At 42.3% G+C, this 22,658-nt stretch overlaps 1 protein-coding gene across 3 annotated transcripts in view; it reads right to left on the bottom strand.

Moving 5' to 3' along the window:
* Positions 1-22,658, bottom strand: part of CNNM2 (cyclin and CBS domain divalent metal cation transport mediator 2) — a 153,820-nt gene that overhangs the window by 16,123 nt on the left and 115,039 nt on the right. For all 3 annotated transcript variants that reach the window (XM_077748471.1, XM_077748472.1, XM_077748473.1), the window contains exons 2-4: positions 14,750-14,893; positions 11,420-11,557; positions 9,207-9,376 (exon numbers count right to left, since the gene is read on the bottom strand). In XM_077748471.1, the coding sequence (XP_077604597.1) occupies positions 9,207-9,376; positions 11,420-11,557; positions 14,750-14,893 (452 nt within the window). The remainder of the gene's footprint in view (positions 1-9,206; positions 9,377-11,419; positions 11,558-14,749; positions 14,894-22,658) is intronic.

Below are 22,658 nucleotides of genomic sequence, written 5' to 3'. Positions count from 1 at the left end.
TGTGCAGGGGGAAGCCAGGGGGTGGGGGGGCGGGGAGAGGGGGCAGAAAAGCAGTCTGGAGGGCAGAGCCCCTTGGACACAACGGACTAAGGAGGCCGGGTTCTAGCGCACAGGGGCTCAGCTTCAGCAAGACCAAGTGGAGGCTCGCGCTGGGCTGGGAACCACAGGACCAGACACAAGGATTAGTAGGAGAAGAGCTACAGTCAAAGGAGCATCACAGTTGGGAGAAGTTGCGAGGGAGAAAGAAGTGTAAGGGAGGGAGGGGCATCACTAATCGCGACAGAAATTTGCTCTGAGTGACCGGAAGAATGAGCGCCATGGGTGCAGACAGGAAAGTGGGGAAGGGGCTGCATCAGTGCTGGGGAGCAGGGAGGACAGGACCCTCTCCCTTCCCTAAGGCGGCCTTGGGGGAAGACTCCATCCAAAAAGCCTGAAGGGGGAGAACGAAAAGAACAAAACTTAGAAGGAAGGTCAGAACTGGAGACGGAGATTAGGGAGGGGGAGAGAAGGGGAGGGAGCGGAGCTCAGCATAGAGGGAGAAGACGTGATAACTGAGTTGGCGGCCATCTTGAAAGAACAGGTGCAAGGAGGGTGAAGCACTTCAGCAGTAGGGACCCAGTTTTACTGGAAGTGCCTGATCTTATGGGTCCTCTCAGTTACTTACCCCTTTCCTCCTGGGCTAATGCTGGGTCTTGCATCAGATAGTTAACATATGTATGTGTGTGCTATTTGAAAACATCGGTCTCTAATAGTTGGAAGCTTAACAGTGGTTGCAGGACCATCTTGTAAGACAAATTTCTTTTTTTTTAAATTTTAATTAAAATTGTTTTTAATGTTTTATTCATTTTTGAGAGAGAGAGACAGAGCGTGAGCAGGGGAAGGGCAGATAGGGAGAAACAATCTGAAGCAGGCTCTGTGCTGACAGCTCAGAGGGCTGATGCAGGGCTCATATTCATGAACGCGACATCATGACCTGAGCAGAAGTCAGATGCCCAACCGACTGAGCCACCCAGGCGCCCCGCGGAAGCCCACTTTCTATGCAGAAAATCCAGATGAAGAATCAAATGCAACAGCGCCTCCTCATGACTTCATCTTTACGGACCCAGCTGACCTGGACCATCGGTCTCACAAGCTACAAGCCCCTCTGTATACTAAGTCCCTGCAAATGGGTGTCCGCTTACAATTCTCTCTAGTTACTGTCAGAACCAGCAGGGTAACAGCCATTCCCCCAAAGACGGTAAACAACTATACTGGGTCTGCCTCTAGGAAGGGAGCCATGCTTGTGGGGGTCTGCCAAGTAAACTCAAAGGCGGTGAATCCCAGCCCTTGCTGGGCACTGGAAACACCTGGGGATTTAACAAACAAACAAAAAACACGGGGCGCCTGGGTGGCTTAGTCGGTTAAGCGTCCGACTTTCGCCTGGGTCATGATCTCGCGGTTCGTGGGTTCGAGCCCCGCGTCGGGCTCTGTGCTGACTGCCAGCTCAGAGCCTGGAGCCTGTTTCGGTCTGTGACTCCCTCTCTCTCTGACCCTCCCCTGCTCACGCTGTCTCTCTCTCTCCTAGAAATAAATAAATAAATAAAAACATTTAAAAACAAACAAAAAACCCGATGTCTGGCTCCCACTCCCAGGCATCCTGACTTAACTCGTATGGGTGCAACCTGGGCATTAGGAGTTTAATAAAGCTCTCCAGAGGAGTCTAGCATGATTTCGGGAATCACTTCTACAAGGCTCTGTGCGTGAACAATTGCCCCAGCTCCAGAGCCCCTATGTGCCCTGGCCTCTCAGGAAACTCCCGCATCGTCATGGTGGCTGTTGAGTCCACATATTAAACAAGGGCAACTGCACCCAAGGCTCTAAGCTCTGGATCACGGTTCATCTCTCCTCTGTTCTTGAGGACCAGCCTGCAGGTGAGGGAAGATCAGTCATCTTCCTCCACAGCTCACCCAGCTACACCGACCGGGCTGCCAGGCGGGGACACCTGGTCAGGGGTTCCTGGCGTCTGGATTCCCACCACTAGTAAAATATTCCTCCAGCCCCAGAGAGAGAGTTGCCACATTTTCATTTCATACAGAGATTTCAAACAACACAGCCCTCTACTCTAACCATCATTTCACACAAGACCAGCCATTTTAACCCCTAAAATATATAATATATAATTGCAGAATAACAGGTCTTAAAACTGAATACATGTAATTTTATGAAGAACTTGGTGCAGCTGTCTTTATTTTTCTCATTTTTGTCTCAAACTGATGAAAACTTTGTCAAGGATCAGTCTTAAGGAACTGAGCCGGGCTAATCTTACTTCATTGATAAAACTGCAATAAAGGATCCCTGGGGTCTTTCGATTCGGACTTTATAAGATTCTACAATTCCAGTTTTAAAAACTGCCCATCCCTGTATTACTCGCTACAAAAGTGCTTTCCTGGTGAGCAAGTTTTAGAAAAATCAGGTAAACATTTTTTATTCATATATGTGTGTCAATGTCTCCCAGAAATGGCCATTTCCAAATAAACCTACCAGTATGCAAAGTGGGGCCACTCCCATGAGGAAATGGCTTGCTACTGTCAGCGCGGAGGCTGCTTCAGACCTTCTGCCTCCCCCTCCCTCATTCTCCCCCACTCATGCTCTCTCTCTTGCTCACGCGTGCTCTCTCACTTTCTCAAAAACGACTAAACATTTGTCAACAGGTAAGAGGAGGAAAGGCCTCACTGTCTCAAACAAAGCTGGCTTTAAAGTTTTGTTTAAAACTTTAAAGTAAAGTTACCATCACAGAATCCTCACTCTCTTTGGAAGAAGGTTACTAGGTAACTCTCTTCAAAGTTTCTAAGCGTCCAGAAACCACTCAAAGCAGTGGGTGCTACACGTGGCCACGAGGTAGAAGCCTGCGCTATCCTAGCTGGCACAGCCAAGATCAAGGGGTCAGCGGATGCCATGGACTCAGGGAGACCAGACGCTCCCTCAGACACCACATACTGAGCATCTTCTCGGTCTTCTGTTCACCTTTGAGTTCAGTTCTTGTTTTTGTTTTTTAATCACCATCACAAATTATTCAGCAGAGCTTGATATCTGAAAGGAGGTAATTGAATCCCAGGGCTGTGAACACCAATTGGAGTTCACTAGCACCACCCAGTAAAAGGGGAAGCAGACCCAGAGAGAGAGGTCTGCTCTGGCACGCCTACATTCCCTAGCAATTGTTTTTCCATCTGGAGTCCAGAGATGTAGTGTCAGGACTGCAAGCTCCCTTCATGAATGCTTAATAAACATTAAAAAAAAGTTTTTGATGGTCAAAAATTAATTTACACATATTCTGGACCATCTGGTTGATCACCTCCTAACCAAATGCCACCACCGGTGTCACCGCCCATACCTTAGTGTTATTCACAATCGCGTCATGAAGAGGGTGTTCTCACTACTTGAATCATCATGGCTAAGCCTTGCTACTCAGTCAACTGGGAACTTGCTAGAAAATAGATAGCATTTCAGCCTCCACCCTAGCTACACTGAATCCCCAAAGTGAGCCCGATGCACATGAAAGTGTGAGGAGCACTGAACTGAAGAGAAAGGGACAGAGGAGGAATAACATAAGCAATCAGGTCACACCCAGTGGAGGCCCAATAACAGCACAGCATATGCACAAACATTCAAAGGAGCTGAACAAAGGGCTGAAGGGTCAGTCATGGCTGGCGCACGGAGAGCCAAGGGTGCTAAATGCAGAAGAGCCTGTAGCGGGGCCCCTTGCCTCAGTACTGGGGCCAGTGGCACTTTCCTATCAGCCAGACAACGTTATGGACACATTTAGAATGTTAATTACAAGTTTGTTTTTGGTTTATACCAAAACCAAAGTTTTGAGTTTGAACTCAAAGAGCGCAAAAGGAGCTTATACCTAGTTTTGAATTTAAGTATATCTAAGTATAATTTGTTAAAAATAGGGTCGACTTGGGGCACTCGGGTGTTTCAGTGCGTTAAGCAAGCATCCAACTCTTGATCTCAGCTCAGGTCATGATCTCACAGTTTGAGAATTCAAACCCCACATCAGGTTCTGTGCTGACAGCTCAGAGCCTGGAGCCTGCTTCGGCTTCTGTGTCTTCCTCTCTCTCTCTCTCTCTCCCTGTCCCTCCTCCCCTCACCCCCTCAAAATAAACTTTTTTTTAAAAAAATGGGTGCTATCTGTACTTGCCTCAAGACTGAAGATCTGTTAATGGGATACACAGACCTTGCAACTCAAAAATCCTCAAGAAGGGTTTGGTATTAAAAGTTTAAATTCATCTTCTGATAACAGGTGAAATGGTATAAGGTACTGTCAAGGGCTATGTAAGATGCTACCTGCCACATCCACAAAAGAATGGATTTCACTCTACAGGGAAAATTCCCTTCTGAATCCATGTCAGAGGCCCTAAAAAATGAGTCGATGGGAAGTTGAACAACAAAAAAATCTGAGACCTGAAATCAACCAGAAAAATTCACACCAGAAAAAAAAGTTCCTTTTATCAATTCTGTAATTGGCAAAGAAAAGAGCTGTTTTCTTATTCTTTATATTTACTAAAATCATAATCTGTTATGTGCTATGCGAAGAATAATTTTTTTTTGCTTAGATATTTTACTCCTTAAAGGACCAACAAATCCTTCACTGTAAAATACCAACTCTCTGAATTAGAAAAATGACTTATAGTACAATTATTGTGTACACATTCTTAAAATATTTTTGTATATGCTTTCCACTTCTTTCATGACTATATAGTGATCTCAGCACATCAGAATGTAATTGGCTGAGACATATGAACTACTGCTACTTTCTAATGAACAGATTTGCTGTAAATATATTTGCATTGATAGCTTTATAAAACAATTTCTTTAGATGCATGTGTATGAGGCATTGTAGGTGTGTATTCCCAAAAGCAGGCTGCCAGTTTAAAGATATTATTGATTTTATAGTACTTTTTCTTTTTTGTTCACTGAATATTCATCACAGATTTTTACCAAGAATTTTTTTTTTGTTTTCTCAAATTAAAAAAGATGTTTGATTTAATCAGGTGCCTTTCTGATACCTATTTTTTTCTTTACCACTTTCTGAATTAATAATGGCATATTTTGGTTTTGTTGTCCTTAAGCTAGTCCCGAATTTAGTCAGGACTCAATAAACCTAATTTAGTCAGCCACCCTGAAGAACACTTTGGGTAGGTTGTCGGTCTCTAACTCTACCTTTTTAGTTAGGAAATGTGAGGATTGTAGGCTCTTGTCCCATTTGTATTGTACAGAATTGAGTTCCTTAGAGTTTCCTTTTCTTCCCCCCAAGTGATGTTAATTACATCAACAGAATAAGATCAAAGATTTTGTTTTGTTCATCTTTTAAAAGAACCAATCTTAGGGGGCCTGGGTGGCTCAATCGGTTAAGCATCAGGTCATGATCTCACAGTTCGGTTCTTGTGTTCAAGCCCGACACTGGGCTCTGTGCTGACAGCTCAGAGCCTGGAGCCTGATTTGGATTCTGTGTCTCCCTCTCCCTCTCCCCTGCTCATGCTCTCTCTCTCTCAAAAATAAATAAATGTTAAAAAAAAACTTTTTTAAAGAACCAAATCTTGATTTTATATATGGGCTGGAAGTCTTTCTCATTAGAATTTGTTTTCCTTCTTATTTAATTTGTTCTTTTCAGTTTGTTGATCTGTCCTTTTTCTAGAGAATTATAATTTTTTTCTTAAATACTTAGAATAAAATTTTGTAACACTTTGACATACTGCATATAAGAACATTAAAGATATGAAATAATACCTATGTATTTTATCATAGTCCATATATTTTCTAATTTAGTTGCTACTTAAGGTTTTCAGTTTGCTGATATTTTCAACATTTATTTATTTAGAGTATTTATTTATTTTGAGAGAGAGAAAGAGAAAGAGCTGGGGAGGGGCAGAAAGAGAGAGAGAGAGAGAGAGAGGGAGGGAGGGAGGGAGGGAGGGAATCCCAAGCAGGCTCTGCATAGTCGGCACAGATCCCGATGTAGGGCTCGAACTCATGAACTGCGGAATCATGACCTAAGCACTAATCAAGAGTTGGACACTTAGCCAACTAACTGAGCCACCCAGGTGTCCCTTTTCAACAATTATTTAAATAGGTAATACATGCATATAGTAAAAAATTCAAATTCAGGGGCGCCTAACTTTGGCTCAGGTCACGATCTCGTGGTTCATGAGTTCGAGCCCCAAGTCAGGCTCTGAGCTGACAGCGCCTGGAGCCTGCTTCAGATTCTGTGTCTCCCTCTCTCTCTCTGCCCTTCCCCCACTCACACTCTGTGTGTGTGTGTCTCTCTCTCTCTCAAAAATAAACATAAAAAAAAAAAAAAGAAATTCAAATTCAATGGAAGTAGTGAGTCTCCCTTCCACCCTATCCTCAGTCCTCCAAGTCTCCCCATTAGAGGCAACCACCTGTTAAGAGACTCTTGAGTAATCTTCCAGAGAGTTCATGTATACACAGACACACACATAAACACATAAGGACACATTACACACTCTGTTCTGAGCTTTATTTAATAAATCTTTGTAAGAGAATTGATCATTATTTTAAAAATGGCTTAGTACTCTTCAATTGTGTATTTTTAAGTCTATTTAATTATGATCTATACAGGTGGCTCTAGAAATTTCTACCTGAGTTTAGAACTTACACATGACATAGCAAATGATCAATTTTATGCAAGTCACTTAAAGTGTTTAAAAAGTCTATTTCCCTGGCTTTATATTTAATTTTCTCTAAGTACCTGTTAATCTTATTAGTCAAGTTAAAACATTTTTTTCTTAGTAGGCTTACTCCATGATGGTAGAAAATAATTTTCACCAAAATTATATTCTTATCCATTTCTACTTCTTTGTATGTAATTTTGTTATTTAAGACCTGTAGAGCCAAAAAACTTTTATTTCACTGTTTATTATGCTTTTATCACTGTCTTACTGATCCCCCCAATACATTTTAGTTGAAAACTCTACTTTTTTAGTTAAAACTTGACATTGTGCCTTTTTATATTTATGCAGTGGGAGATATGTGGCTGGTAACCTGCTTTTAACTAAACCTACTTAAATGGTTTACTTTGAAAAAATTAGATGTTATACTTCATTAGAATTTAAACTCAAACTGATGTGTTTCTATGTCTAATTATATTCCAAATATCAATTACTTAGTCAAAGGGTTTTTCCTAGTGCCCACAGAAGAGGGCAGCTCACTGGCTCTGGGGCCAGGAACAGAAGGCAGAGACTGAAGCGTTCTTCTGATTTAAGGTTCTTGAACACGGCAGAGTATGGTTAATCACCTGGCACAAATTTCCAATGCTGGGCTAGCGACATTTTCGAGTGGAATGTACTCTGAAAAGGAGACAGCTATGCTAGATTGATGGAGATTATGGTATTTCCTTTTGTTATACTCTGGGTACCTCAGGTAATTGGCCGGCCTGCAAGACCATAATTTCACTAAACCCCATAGTTTAAACACCTCTGTAAGTCCTCCTAATCCAGAACAAACACTATTTATAAAACCCCATGACATCATCAGTTCAATAATTCAAAAAATTGTCACATTAATATTTAGCATGATCTAGGTATTCAAATACAGGTGCATATACAAAAATGCCTTATCAAAAATATCTTTAAAGATATGCTTATAAATGAACAATGAGTATGAAGTCCCTCTTCCATAAAATCTATATTTAGATCCTTCCTCCAGGAAATGGCTTTCTTATATACCTAAAGAGCATTCCTAATCACAACTTTATAAATGCTAACTACATAAAAATCAACAAATGGAAATCGCAGATTTCTAATATTATCCTGCAATTCCCCCGTCAGTCTTCAAACAACCATCTTTAGTGTAATTCAAAGTTTCTCTAGGCTTGAGGAATAATCACATCTAGCTTTTATGAGAAACACAAATGCTTTAGTCCCTCGTTGCAGTAAATAAATTCCCTACAGCCCCCTCAGTTTCAAACGTGGATGTCTCCAGAGAAAATTACACAATTCAGGGTTGAAGGAGACTAAGGTTACTAGATGAATCAAGGTACTGAATTAGAAAACCTACACAGTTTCCAAGAAAGAATGTATGAAAGTGGCATGAAACCAGTTAATCCACGATTTTTCTCCAAGTCCTTATTTCTGCATCTAGACATCAGGATAGCAACCAAACATGAGACATGAACACAACACTTTGCAGAGTTTCTGCCATCCAGATATCTGATAAGAGTTATTTTCGAATCAAAAGAACCTCTTTATTTGTCCCTTAGATAACTGGGACCTTGCTGGACTCAGGTAAATTGTAGGACCTACCAAGTACTCATGATACTCTTACAGTGATACCTCCAACTCATATCTAGGAAATAACCAAAAAACAGGAGACTACCTAAGGGGCTAGGATTCTTGTGCTAACTCAACTCAGATTTCCTGTAAAAGTCATTCTTCCATAAAGAGGTACAAGAAGTCAATAAAACCAGCACTTTCTTCATTGTATTGTTCATCTTGGCTTCCATGCCAAGGAGAGAGTTCTATTAGGTGCAACTGTGATCTAATAAGGGCCTGCTGTCAACCTATGCACTAAGGCCCCTCAGGGAGGTTCCAGAATCGATGGACCTTCTCACCTCCGAGGGTGGGTTATGTTATCAGTGAGAAGGAATTAGGTTTCCATTACCATGAGAGGCTGTGATTACCACATCAGTTCCTCTGTACATAGTCTGATTAGTCAACAGGAATAAGAATAATAATAAATGGATTATTTTGATGTTGTTCAGGGGAGAGAGTAAATTACCTCTAGGAAGCTATGTAAGACCAAGTCCTAATGAAGGGTGGAAAAAAGAAAAGATGATAAAAAGAGGACCCAAGGAACTCAGGACACTTAAATCTCAAATGCCCCACACCAAGACTTGGAGGTATATGGCCCCACACCCATCAAAAAACACAAACCACTGAATTCACCACTCTTCAAATGAATGTCTCAAAGCCTCAGCAATTCTAAGTGCCCTTCAGTATTGGAAACTGAAGTCACTAAGGACATTGCTTTAGACTGAAATTACTTCACAGCTAGGAAAACAGGGGGATGAAAGCCTCCCATGGATAAGGCTACCCCAGAAGTTAAGTATGTAAACCTGACACCCGTTCCCATACAGGAAAGCCTCCTGGGGACTGGAAGGGTGGGTACTCAGCGAGATCAAACAACTAGTGAATAATTCTTCTGACCTGCAAAATGAGAACGAAGTAGTCTACAGGTTTGTTTCGCTGGTAGAGGTAGTATTCTGGGGCTTTCTTGTTCTTCTCATCATACTTCAGTTCCTGGATGACATTGGGGTGCTTTAGCAGCCTTAGAAGGATCTTCTCTGACATCTGGGATGGGCTAAATGCTTCTACTTCTATAGATATAAACACAACTTGATATTACACTTCAAATGGATGGAAAAAAATTATACTAGTGATTAAGGTGTTTAGAATATGTAAGAATACTTGGAATCAAAGCGAAACAATACTGATTAATGACACTTCCGTTTGGTGATCCACTGGGGGCAGATTACCTGGGAGAAATTAGAAAACACTGAATTCGCATATTTGTTCCTTCTGAATTTTTCCTTTTCAATTTGTCATTGGTTCCGGTTCTTATAAAAATTACCCTAAATTTCTGATACAAATCAAAGTCAACCAGAAGCAGGCTCCTGACTGCCAGGACACCCGTCGGACAGGCCACAATAGTCTGACTGTCCAACAACAGCCAAAGGAAGAAGCAAAGGTCAGGAAGCATCTAGTGTGGGTTAGTACCAGGTGCACAGACGAAGTGCTTCATCTCTCATTCTCCCACTCCACTACCCTGAGAAAGGTCTGGAAACAAAGGAAGGCAAAGATTCAGAAAAAAAGCAAGGCACGTGCACACATCAACATGCACTCCAACTTGCTAACTAAAAAAATAAAGGTAAAAAGTAGTGTTGATCTTTATTTACAGAGTTATCAGTTTTATTTCAGATAACAAAACTCAAAATTACTGACTTAGGCTTGCTCTACTGAACCTGGACATCATGGTATCTCAGAGGCAGAGTAGGAGAACATTTCATTTTAAATCATACTCTTTAAATGATGAACAATATTACCAGGATTAGAAAAAAAAGTGAAAGATACTGCTTCTGTGCTTAAAATTTTTTTCATTACGTGAAACATAAACCCTGTATTAGCTTCTGTGACTTTTGCTCATAACAAAATAAGGTAGTGCATTGTAGAAACTTTGGAAAATACAGAAAAAGGAGGAAAATAAAATGATCTAGGAACCAACCACTCAATCACTCTGAGCAATTGGTGAGTTTTTCCAGTACCTTCCCTAGACCTGTGCCCGTGTGTGTGTGTGCGCGCGCGCGCGCACATAAAAACACAATGATAACCTTTACAGTTTTGTATTGTTTTTTTTTCCTCACTTCACATTAAATTAGGAGCATTTACCCAGGTCATAGACATTATACGGTGAGCATTTCTATGGTATCTGAAAACATGATCTTAAAGGTCACATGACATTCCATCACGTGGCTGTTTGAGCCTTCTGTTCAAAATGTTTTAGGTACGCTGCATGCAGCTGAAAGGCACTGGGTGCCCATCGTGGACACAGACGTCTTCTACAGTCCACTGGGTACTTTCAGATTTTCTCATGTATCCCCTGGCCAACAGAGCTCACCCTTCACCTAGAGAGCCATGTAGGGATGTGAGAAGGGTTAGCCAGTCTCTTAGGTCCATTCAACCTTGACCTTTCTGGAGCAGTCAAGTGCCGCCTGGACTGGTGGTTTTAATAATCATTCCACTTGCCTCCTGGAATGGGCCCAAGTTAATCGGACTTGATAGAGGCCATCAAGACATCCATGTCAAGGCCCTGAGAATTTCGGATTCCATTAAAATCATAAAACATTAAGATTTAATTCTGGAAATCTGTTTTTTCTTCTTTGCAAATCATAGCACCTGTGTTACCACTGAGGTCCAACTGTTCTTCCAAGTCAAGCTGAAGAGAGAATTACTCAACTGTCCGACACACACAACGAGCCGGTGTCTGGCTCGCACAGCCAGCCTACTCCACCAGCGGGGCTCTCCCCTGGACTTAGCCGGAAGCAGATGACCTGGCCTACCGTTCACATGCAGTGTGGCACTAACATTCATCCTTACCTTTCAGACCAATTTTAAGTTACTGGTCCACCCCTGGTAAATGTCTCAGAGGGTTCATGCCGACACTGAACACAGGAGAGGAGAGAATTTAAAAAGAAAAAAACAAAACAAAACAAACAAAACAAAACAAAAAAACAAAACACAAAAGTGGCATTACTTATCACCCCATTTCCCAGTCTCCACCCCCAACCCACCCCGGTCAGTGGTGGGTGAGAAACACGCTCCAGGGTTTGTAGAGATTTCAAACTGTGATAAGCTGCACTTGCCTGTTGCTAGGAAACGGTGCATGGCCAAGAGAAGCTGTGGTGATATTTTAACCTTCATCTCGCTGTCTGTCTGCTTAAAGGCAGAAAAATCTTGCTTTCTTTCACGATGGGCCACTTTCTTTTTCGTTCTGTTATCAGCTGACAGAAGAACAAGAAAAGATAAAAGGAAACGCATTCTATTAGATCGGGGCGCTTTTTGAATGAAAACAGACTATTTTGCAAAGGCTATTTTATTTATTTAGTTTTGAGAGACAGAAAAGGCAGATCATGAGCAGGGGAGGGGCAGAGAGAGAGGGACACACAGAATCAGAAGCAGGCTCCAGACTCTGAGCTGTCAGCACAGAGCCCGATGCGGAGCTCAAACCCACGAACTGTGAGATCATGACCTGAGCCGAAGTTGGACGCTCAACCGACTGAGCCACCCAGGCGCCCCTTGGCTAGGCTATCTCCAGATCGCAGGCACTCTACGTACAAACACCGCACAGCCCGAGGAGAGAGAAGCCTCATCCAATCTGTGTGGCATGGTCAGGACCTGTTCCAACTAAGCAGTAACAGGCAGGCTGACTAGCAGCGACGGAAACATTCTTCGCAACACCACTGCGGCCCCTGTAAGCACACTAACGGGCAGTCGTGGACACAACCCCCAGAACCCACGGAACCACACAGTAGCAGTAGGTAGCCCGGAGCGCACACAGTCTCCTGCTACTCCATGTCACCACGCGGCAGGAAAAGAACCATCACTGTGAGACAGATGACACAGTGAAGCGTGGCCCTGCCTTTCGGAGGCTCCCGGCCTCTGCTTAGACAGCGAAAACAAACATAAGAACAAAACCTCTTAAGAAACAAACAAACAAGAACACGTTCATAGAACAGCATGTTCATAATGATAGGTTAGCTTCATTTCTACTCCAGACCAGGAGACCCTCAAGGTCAAGCAAATACGAAGAAGGTCATCCAGCAGCGAGGTCAGCGCCCTTCCCTTGTAAAGGGCTAGCTAGTCAGGAGGTCAGGCTCTGTGGGCCATACAGCGTCTGTTATAACGGCTCAGTCCTGCTGTTGAGCCAAAGCACCTCTATGTAAATGAATTAACATGGCTGTTGTGCCAATAAAACTTTATTATGGACGTGAAATTTGAATTTCACATTATTTTCACAAGTCACAAAGTAATTATACTTTTGATGTTTTTCAACAACGACCAAATGTAAAAAACAAACAAAAAAAATTGTTCTCAGCTTGTGGCGTATAAAAAACCTGGTGGCAAGTACTTGTGGGCTATAGTCTGCAAACCCCTAATCCAGAAGGGGTGTAATACAAAGGCTTTCTGCAAGTATTTTTCTTGACAAAGAAACAATCAAGAAAAAACTAGGTTAAAGACAAGACCTCAATCACTTGCTCTTTTCCCAAGAATCTGGAGCCTGTGCATTACCATTTCATGCCGAGGGCCAAACAGACTAATTACCAGGCTTGTCCTGGGGAAAGGGCAATCCTAAACTCTCATTTTCTTTGGTCTCTGATTCTTTTGAAAATCAGACAGCATAAATCAACACCAAATTTCAAAATATGTTTCTAATGGCAAATGCAGCCATCCTCCCTGATCCCCTGTCTACCTCGGGAATATACCTAAAACCGCGCGCTCAGCAATTCATCTCAGCAAGGCACATTAGGGAACACTTCTGCATGCAATCAATCTAACTGAGGTTTAAAAGAAGTCAGTTAAGAGCCCGACTTCAGCTCAGGTCATAATCTCACAGCTCGTGAGTTCGAGCCCCGCATCGGGCTCTGTGCTGACAGCCAGAGCCTGGAGCCTGCTTCAGATTCTGTGTCTCCCTCTCTCTGCCCCTCCCCCACTCCCATTCTGTCTCTCAAAAATAAACATTAAAAAAATGTTTTTTAAATAAAAGAAGTTAACTGAAATGCAAACGTAAGATCTCCTACATGTCTTCATTATCTTTCTTATGACGAGTACCACCCCTGAGGAAACAAAGTAAGTAGAAAGAGACACACTTGGTATTAAATAGGCACTGTGAGGAAAGATGAAAAAATGTAAACATACAAATAAAAATATTCTTCTTTATTATGTGACCTCTGAGTACTCTCCAAGTGTCAAAAGGATAAAACACATAGGAACTGCTGTTTTTAAAGAATGCACTACATATATACGTATATACGTACACATATACGTATGTGTACACACTTATGTACATATATGTATACACACACACACACACATGCATATACACACACACATTTGATGAAAAAATAAGTTGTTTTCAGAAGCAAGTCATTACCTAAATATAAAGTTATCCTTCTAAGGCTACATAGAAGGCTCTCGTTTTTAAAGTGAGGGGCATTCCCTTCTAGTATGACTAAATAAAAATCACTGCTTTAAGCAAGGCAAGCCTTGTCCCAGGTGCCCGAGGCCATTTGAAGATTCCATTTCCCCTCTAAGTCATACTATAAAAGCTAAACAGAGCCCAGATACTCATCTCTGCCCCATCTCTGAGAGCCCCCAAACATCTGCAGGCAGTGGGCCATCTTTGGGATTATTAATCTCTTGAAAGAGTCTTGCTTTACTAAGAAGTAAGGCTGAAAAATCCAGTTGTGGACTTTAATGAGACAGCATTCAAGGTTCAATACTCCATCCAGGTTCAAGTTTACTCCTAGACAAACACCAGTGAATTCCACCCCCCTCCCCCTGCCCCAAGCCAAGCCACTCTTAACTCCTTCACCCATTTCCACCTGCCCCCAAAAGCCAACAGAATAGCAGAGAAAGGGAAAAATACATTCTTATTGTGTACCCTACCCTTCCCTGTTGCCTACACCCACACCTTACACCGATGTCACAGCAAACCTGCACTCGCAAACCTCACCTCTACCCCGGCCCCAGAGTTCTGGAACAAGGACATTTAGACAGCTGCTATCCACCAATCTAACAAATCCCCCTCCCAAGCAGCAAAAGAAACTTATCTGAAAACAACTGCCTAGTTGTGGAAAATAAAAATTTAGGAAAGAACTATTCTTTTTCCACATGTAGAATACATATAAGAACCATGAAAGCAGTTTTCTGTTTAGTGCAAGTAATGTCCAGGTCAACAGTTGGAAAGAAGCAGCTGGCTTTTCAAACACAAAAAACACTGCCACTTGATGCCACAGGACCTGCCCATTCTTTACCCCCTCAGATGAAGGGTCTAGAATACCTCGATAGGTTGTCCCCAGCCCACACATACAGCACGTAATTAGAAACAGAGGCAGATGACAACAAGAGACGTGAGAGGACTCACAAAGTACGACAGAAAAAGCCCAAGTATTGAAAAATTACAGACTACTCACTGTATAAATCTGTTTCATCTAGAATCTCAGATTTGATGATTTCTTCAATCACATCTTCTAATGTGACAATTCCCAGAACTTCATAAAATGGGTCCCCTTCTCCCTCATTGTTTACTCGCTGCACAATAGCCAGGTGAGATTTACCTTTAAAGAAAAGAAAACAAAGTTTAAGAAGGAATTTTCGGAATTTTCTGAATGAAGTCTTATATGTGATTATGTTAACAGCAGCAAACACAGACACCAGATTATCAAAGTCTGCATCCAGGCAAATTTTAAAATGGTACAGAAATACCACACACAGAGAGAAAAGCTTCCTGAAGCCACGGACAGCAAGACCATCCAATCAGAAGGGTCTCACCTTCTATGCACACTGGCCTGCACCACAGTACTGTTTGCTTCCTAATGGAACTGTCAGCTCTCCCTTTGTGACCTTTTAGCAACTGAACTGCTACGTTACTTTAGGAGAACAGTACTCAAAGTGTGGTCCGTGGACCCTTAGGGATGCCCAAGACCCTCTCAGGAAGGCGGCGACGCCCAATTAAGTGCGGTAGAACGCTAACATGTTCCTGGCCTTTTTTCACTGCGTTGGTATTCGAACCAGTGATGCAAAGGCACCTGAGCACAAGCCAAGGGAGTGGTAGCAGATGGTCTTTCGCCACCACACATGCCCAGGAAAGGGCGAAAAAGTCCATTTCTCCTCAGAATGTCCCTGATGAAGACGTAAAAATTAATTGCATTAAATCTTGACCTTGAGTACTTGTCCTTTAGTACTCTGTGTGGCAAAATGAGATGCATTGTAGAAGACTTGTCGCTTCCTGAAATACAATAATTGTCTTGAAGAAAAGCACACAACTGTTTGAGATGCAGGTTATGCTAGCCACGTTTTTCAATGGACACCTTTTTTTTTTTTTTTGAGAGAGAGAGAGAGAGAGAGAGAGAGAGAGACAGCGCAAGAGCAAGGGAGAGTCAGAGAGAGAGGGAGACACAGAATCCGAAATAGGCTCTGGGGTCTGAGCTAGCTGTCAGCACAGAGCCCAACGCAGGGCTCGAACCCACAGACCATGAGATCATGACCTGTCAGACGTTTAATCGACTGAACTACCCAGGCGCCCCCTCAATGGATATCATTTTTACCTGAAGGAGAGCTACCAGACAAACTGAGAGTATCCAGACTTGGATATTTGGCAAATATTTTCTTGAAAATGAACAAAATGAGCCTGCTATGTTAAGGAAAACAAGAGCAGCATGCTAATGATAAACTTTGAGCTTTCAAGGGAAGACTGGAATTTTGGGAAACCTATATCCATCACAGGCTTGAGAACTTCTCAACAAAAAAGACTTTTCTGATAAGAAGTGTAATTTCTATTTTTTTAATGTTTTCGTTTATTTATTTTTAATGTTTTATTTACTTTTGTGAGTGAGAGCATGCAAGCAGAGGAGGGGCAGATGAGAGGGGGACAGAGGATCTGAAGTAGGCCCTGCGAGCCTAATGCAGGGCTCGAGCTCATGAACCATGAGGCAATGAGTGAAGCCGAAGGTAGACGCTTAGCTGACTGAGCCACCCAGGCACCCCTTTAATTTATTTTAAGAGACAGAATGTGAGCAGGGGAGGAGCAGGGACAAAGGGAGTGAGAGACAATCTCAGTTTCTGCACTGTCAGCACAGAGCCCCACACAAGACTCAATCCATGAATCATGAGATCATGACTTGAGCCGAAATCAAGAGTCGGACACTTGACTGAGCCACCCTGGTGTCCCAACAAGAGTGATTTTTAAAATACTGAATACTGATGGGGCACTTGGGTGGCTCAGTCAGTTGGAGCGTCTGACTCTTGATTTTGGCTCAGGTCATGTTGCCAGGGTCATGGGATCGAGCCCCCCATACAGCTCCATGCTGAGCATGGAGCTTGCTTAGGATTCTCCCTTTCTTTTTCTGCCCCTCTCCCCTGCTCATGCGTGTGCACTCCAAAATTTAAAAATAAAAATAAAATACTGAATGATGAAATTGATCCACATTTCAAAGATCTGTATAACTCAGTGAACCAGTATTTTCCAAATGACTGTGGTAATGAGTTTACCAAATCATACACAGGTCATCTATTCAGAGCATAAGACATACAATAGATTCCCGCCCCACCCCGCCGCCCCAAACCATTTAAAAAAATTTTTTTTAAGTTTTCTTTTTTTTTTTTAATTTTTTTTTAATGTTTTATTTATTTCTAGGAGAGAGAGAGAGACAGCGTGAGCAGGGGAGGGTCAGATAGAGAGGGAGTCACAGACTGGAACAGGCTCCAGGCTCTGAGCTGGCAGTCAGCACAGAGCCCGACGCGGGGCTCGAACCCACGAACCGCGAGATCATGACCTAAGCGAAAGTCGGACGCTTAACCGACTAAGCCACCCAGGCGCCCCTTTAAGTTTTCATTTAAAGGACACTGGGGTGGGTGGGTCAGTTAAGCACCCAACTCTTGATTTCAGCTCAGGTCCTAATCTCATGGTTCATGAATTCAAGCCCCACATTGGTCTCTGGGCAGACAGCATGGAACCCACTTGGGATTCTCTGTCTCCCCTCTCTCTCTGCGCCCCCCTCAAGAATAAATATATATTTTTAAAGACACACCTGGATGGCTCAGTTGGTTATGCATCTCACTTTTGGTTTCAGCTCAGACCATGATCTCGAGGTTTGTGGGATCAAGCCTTGTGTGGGGCTCTGCACTGACAGTGAAGAACCTGCTCGAGATTCTCTTTCTCCTTCTGCCCCTCACCTGCTCACGCTCTCTCATTTTCTCAAAATAAACAAACATTTTAAGAAAAAAGTTCCCATTTAAATTCCAGTTAGTTAACACAGTGTTGTATTAGCTTCAGGTGTAGAGTATAGTGATTCAACACTTCCATACATCACCCAATACTCATCACAAGTGCCCTCCTTAATCCCTGTCACCCATTTAGCCCATTCCCCTGCCCACCTTCCTTCCAGTAACCATCAGTTTGTTTTCTATAGTTAAGGGTCTATTTCTTGGTTATAACAATGGTTTTTATTTTTTTAATAATCTTTTTATTTTGGGATAATTTTAGATTTAAAGAAAGGTTGTAAAGACAGTACAGAATTCCTGTACAGCCTTCACTCAGTTACTCTCATTGTTAACATCATGCATTCCCACAAAATATTTGGAAAACTAAGACACCGACATTGATACAGTCCTAGTAAGTAAATTCTAGACTTATCTGGATTTCACCAGCTTTTCTATTAACCTCCTCTTTCTGTTTCCAATCCAGAGTACCACACTGCATTTATTTACCTGTCATGTCTCCTCTGGCATCTGAGAGTTTCTTGGTCTTTTCTTGTTTTTCATGACCTTGACAATCAAGGATTACTTGTCAGGAATCCTGTAGAATGTGCTTTGATTTGGTATGTCTGATGTTTCCTCATGATTAGACTGGGGTTTATGGGTTTTCTAGTTACATCATATCAGGGCTTACATGACAGCCACATGACATTCTTGTTTCTCTAAAGTTACTTAATTTTTCTTCTTTCCCTAATTCTAACGTTGGAAGCAAGTCACTAAGTCTAGCCCACCCTCAGGGAGGGGTGAGGAGGAGAAATTAAGCTCTACTTCCTGGAGTAGGAGAGTCCCTACATGTATTATTCAGAATTTTTCTATAAGGAAGATTTCTTTTTTCCTTAAGTAGGGTCCACGCCCAGCATGGAGCCCAACACAGGGCTCAAAACTCACAACCCTGAGATTAAGACCCGAGCTGAGATCAAGAGCTAGATGCTTAACCAACTGAGCCACCCACACGCTCTGGTATCAGGAAGATTTCAGATGAAAGGATTTTAATTTAACAGTCACCCAAAGCCCACTGGTATAGTTTCAGATTCTACATTGCAACTAGTCTTTAAAAAAACTTCCACTTGTGGAATTCTGGTACAGTATCAAAGAAGAATATTCACAACTGCCCATAAAGGCTGTTAAAATACTCCTTTTTCCAAATACATGATCAGTGTGAAGTCAGATTTTCTTCATATATTTCAACTAACACATGTACTGCACAGACTGAATGCAGAAGTAGTAGGAGAATTCAACTTATGTAATAAAGATATGTGAAAAGGTAAAACAGTGACCCTTTTTTTTTGTTTTTGACAAGTTATTTTTAATAAAAATGTTATTTACATAGATCTATTACTGTCCTTTAAAAATAAATTCCTAAGCCCAGATGTTTTACCTGACCCAGTTTTAATTTCAAACACAGTAAATTCAAAAGGTATAACCCACATTAACAAGAGGTCAGGGATCCTCAATAATTTTTAAGAGCTTCAAGGGATCCCAAGGCAAAAAGTTTAAGAACTACTGCCACAGGAGACACCCAGAATGGCAAGGGGAGAACACGTTCTCTGAGGTTCGACAGTCCTGGCTTTGAACACCAGAACTGCCGATTAGCCATTACTAGCTGTGTGATCACCAGCACCTGACAGAACTTTCCTGAGCCTCAGTTTCCCCATCTCTTAAAACCAGGCTCATAATAATTTCTACCCCACAGGATCACTGTAAATATCAGAGATCGTGCTGGGATCCGGCAAAGACAGCGGCTGGGAGTCACTGAGCAACCAATAAATGGCAACTCCTAAGCTTTCTGATCTTCTTCAGTTCTAAGCCATCGTCAACTTATTACTAGCTTATCCAGAGACACGAAAACCCACGATATTAAAAGTATACCATGAAACAAAGAGACGTTTCCATTTTGGAAAAGTCTTTTGAAATAACAACGCATCTCTCAAATACCAATATTGCTTTTCCTAATCCAAGGCATGTGAGGCATGTGAAAGATATCTTTGAGTTAAGCCAAGTAAACATGATCTGGAGATTTCATGATCAGTTAACATGTATATTAGTTTTTTTAATGACAGGATAAGGATTCTGGGGGTGTGGGGAGTGAGGGTTCTTTAAATAAAGTTTAGTTAAAACTTCAAATTGAGGGAGTTCACTCAGACGCAACCAGCTAGATAAACTAAAAATATTCTCTGGAGGCCAGGTCTGATCAAGTTCCCAGCACTTACCCAGAAACTGGCTTTGGTTGTGTAGGTTTCTTGGCCCTTTTCTGTTCTGCCTCAGACCCCTTTACCGGCAACAATGTCTGGAAGCCTAGAAGTTTAGATTGTTAGACAATTAGGCATCTGAACAATTTTCATCCTTAGCGTGCTCATGCTCAAAGAATGAAAATATTTTGAGCAAATGAGACTAGGAGGGAAACTTATCAGCAATAGATATAAACACGCATCAGGTCACGTCAGTGCTACTCTAATCCATTCTGTCCGGTCAGTTTCTCACATCTGCTTTCCCAAGGACCCAAACATAAGCAGTTAAAAATTCTTGGTGAATGCTGTCTGTCGAAAGTTAAATTCTTTTGCTATTCCCAGCTTGTGATCATTTAAAAGGAATTTTCCAAAGCAAGGTCTAATATTAGACTCAAAATGAAGTTTCCATTCCACTGAGGCGCTATTCTCACCAAAGTAACTACCGCATAATCAGATTGTCTTGGAGCAATTCGTTTAAATGCAGATGGACATACTTGAAATACCAGCTCGATGGCACCGACAGATCTGACTGGAAAGGGCCACACTCTATGAAGAAACTATTCATGTGAATTAGGTTTCTTAGATTGAAAATTATTAAGTTTTCTTCCAAGCTCACTGTAGACTTTCATCCCCTCTCTCCCCCAACAATGCCACCTCTAATCACTGAAACTCCTACATCTGCCCCAGAGGCACCTTCTTTTAACTTTGCAATTCCTAGTGAGAAGTCCTGTTTTCTGAACCTTCTTCCAGGTAAGCAACACACACACATATACACACACACACCTCCCATCCAATCATGCTCCGGGACAACAGCAGTACGGTGCACATAACGCCCCCTCCCCCACACCTGCTTTAACCGTCTGCTGCAGGGAGTTCAGTCTTGAACTCATCCACGAAGCTATCCAAAGGAAAATGTTAACTTGTACATAGAGAAATTTTAAAAATTGAGCTCAAATAACATCTTTTTTAACCTGAGTGTGAGAGGGATTAAGTCAGGATTAAAAGCAGAAAAGCAACTTTGGGGAAACTAATGAAAAGACTAAATCAAAAACTAAAAAAAGATTATCAACTAATGGACACTTAGCTTCTAACGAGATGAAAATGTAGCAGTCAGCAAAATATGTAATTACAGGCATTAAATGAACACTAGAACTTTTTAATACAAATAGATTAAATAAACTTGATAAGCTGTGTGTAGAACAAATAAAGCATGCGTGGCTATCATGATTAGAGCCTGGAGGGAACCCTTCCTGGCGAGCTGTAGGTGGTCTTGTGGTATTCCAGTCACTTCGAACTGTCCTGAAATTTAAACCCCTACCCTCTCTTCCTCCTGGTCTGGTCCTAGAAATGTAGGAAAGAGGAATCACTAAGTAAGGTTTAAGAGAACCTCAGCAGGCCTGTTTTCAGAGGACAGGGTTCTATGAACACATCTCAATTCCAGAATCATAGGCAAGTTGTTATACACTAATAACTTAGACTGTTTATCTTTCACTGCCGTGTTCTCAGGGCAGGGCACTTCCAAAGATGAACTTAAAAGAACAGGTCTCCATTAGGAGATGGGCTAAGAAACTAACAATCAATCTATAGACACAGTGGAACTGTGATCACATTCCTGCCTCTTCCTGCTTCCACCACTCCCCAGTCCATTATTTGCATATTCTCCCGGATCGGTAAAGCAGCCGAGCACAGTAGCAGGTTGTCGCCTGTGCATCTTTTACCCTTAACCACGGTTCTAGGCTCATATTTTGAATGACCACTTGTATGTTGATGAAAGTAATCAGCAGGACAGTGATTAGGTGGATAAACGGTACCTGATGAAAATATGGACTCATCTGCTATCCTACAAGTTAGATGTCAATGAGGTGAAATGGAGCCGTGGACAGACAGACTGAAGTAGCTAAGGAAGAAAGAGTAGATGGAGGAGGATGGAATTAGGAACAACCCAACACAGCTGTGCGAATATAAAGTAACAGCGAGTCACCAGGCAGATCCACTAAAGCAAGCACAAGGCAGAGTCCGTGGGGTCTGAAAATGCCATTCAAACAGCAGGAAGAAAACACACGGGAAATTCAATAAGGAGAAACTGCAGCCCAACACTGTATAATCGTCATCACTGCGATGTGGTACAACTGTAGAGCCACGGCCAGCAGAGCGTGAGGCCCAGTGGTTCCCCGGAAGCTACACGGTGGCGTAGCCCGCGCTAACCAATGGGAGGGGCTTTTAAAGGCTTCTCAGTTCAGGGTACCTGGGTGGCTCAGGCAGTTAAGTGTCCGATTCTTGGTTTCGCCTCAGGTCATGGTCTCAGGGGTTTGTGAGTTCAAGCCCTGCATCGGGTTCTGACAGGGAGGAACTGGCTTGGGATTCTGTCTCTCTTCCCTCTGTCCCTTAAAATCAACTTAAAAAAAAAAAAAAAAAAGCTTCTCAGTTTTCAAGCATTAAAGTTTTAACAACTGATGATGAAGCAGGAATCAATTAAGTTCCTAAGAGTGAGTTCTCTGGAACTAGTGACAACAGAAATACATACTCTAGAAGTTGGAATTCGGGTCCCATAAAACCAAAACAAAATGAGGTGGAGGATGTTTGATCGGCCATACAGAAATTCTCCCAAGGAACCCAGTTTCATATCAGCAGTCAAGAAGTCAATCAGTACTACGTAAGTACCAATACGTCAATCAATACTTACTATGGAAGTATCAATGAACTACAGTCAACACAACTTCATTCACTCAAATGTTTACTGCGTATCTACTACATGCCACACTCCTATGTCAGGGAGTAAAACAAAGCACTTGCTCGGAAGGAATGCTCCAGGAAGATGTGGGGGGGGGGGGGGGGGGGA

The sequence above is a fragment of the Crocuta crocuta genome, unplaced genomic scaffold (assembly GCF_008692635.1).
Source record: "Crocuta crocuta isolate KB4526 unplaced genomic scaffold, BGI_CrCroc_1.0 scaffold619, whole genome shotgun sequence".
NCBI lineage: Eukaryota > Metazoa > Chordata > Mammalia > Carnivora > Hyaenidae > Crocuta > Crocuta crocuta.
This window is presented reverse-complemented; position numbering and strand designations above follow the sequence as displayed.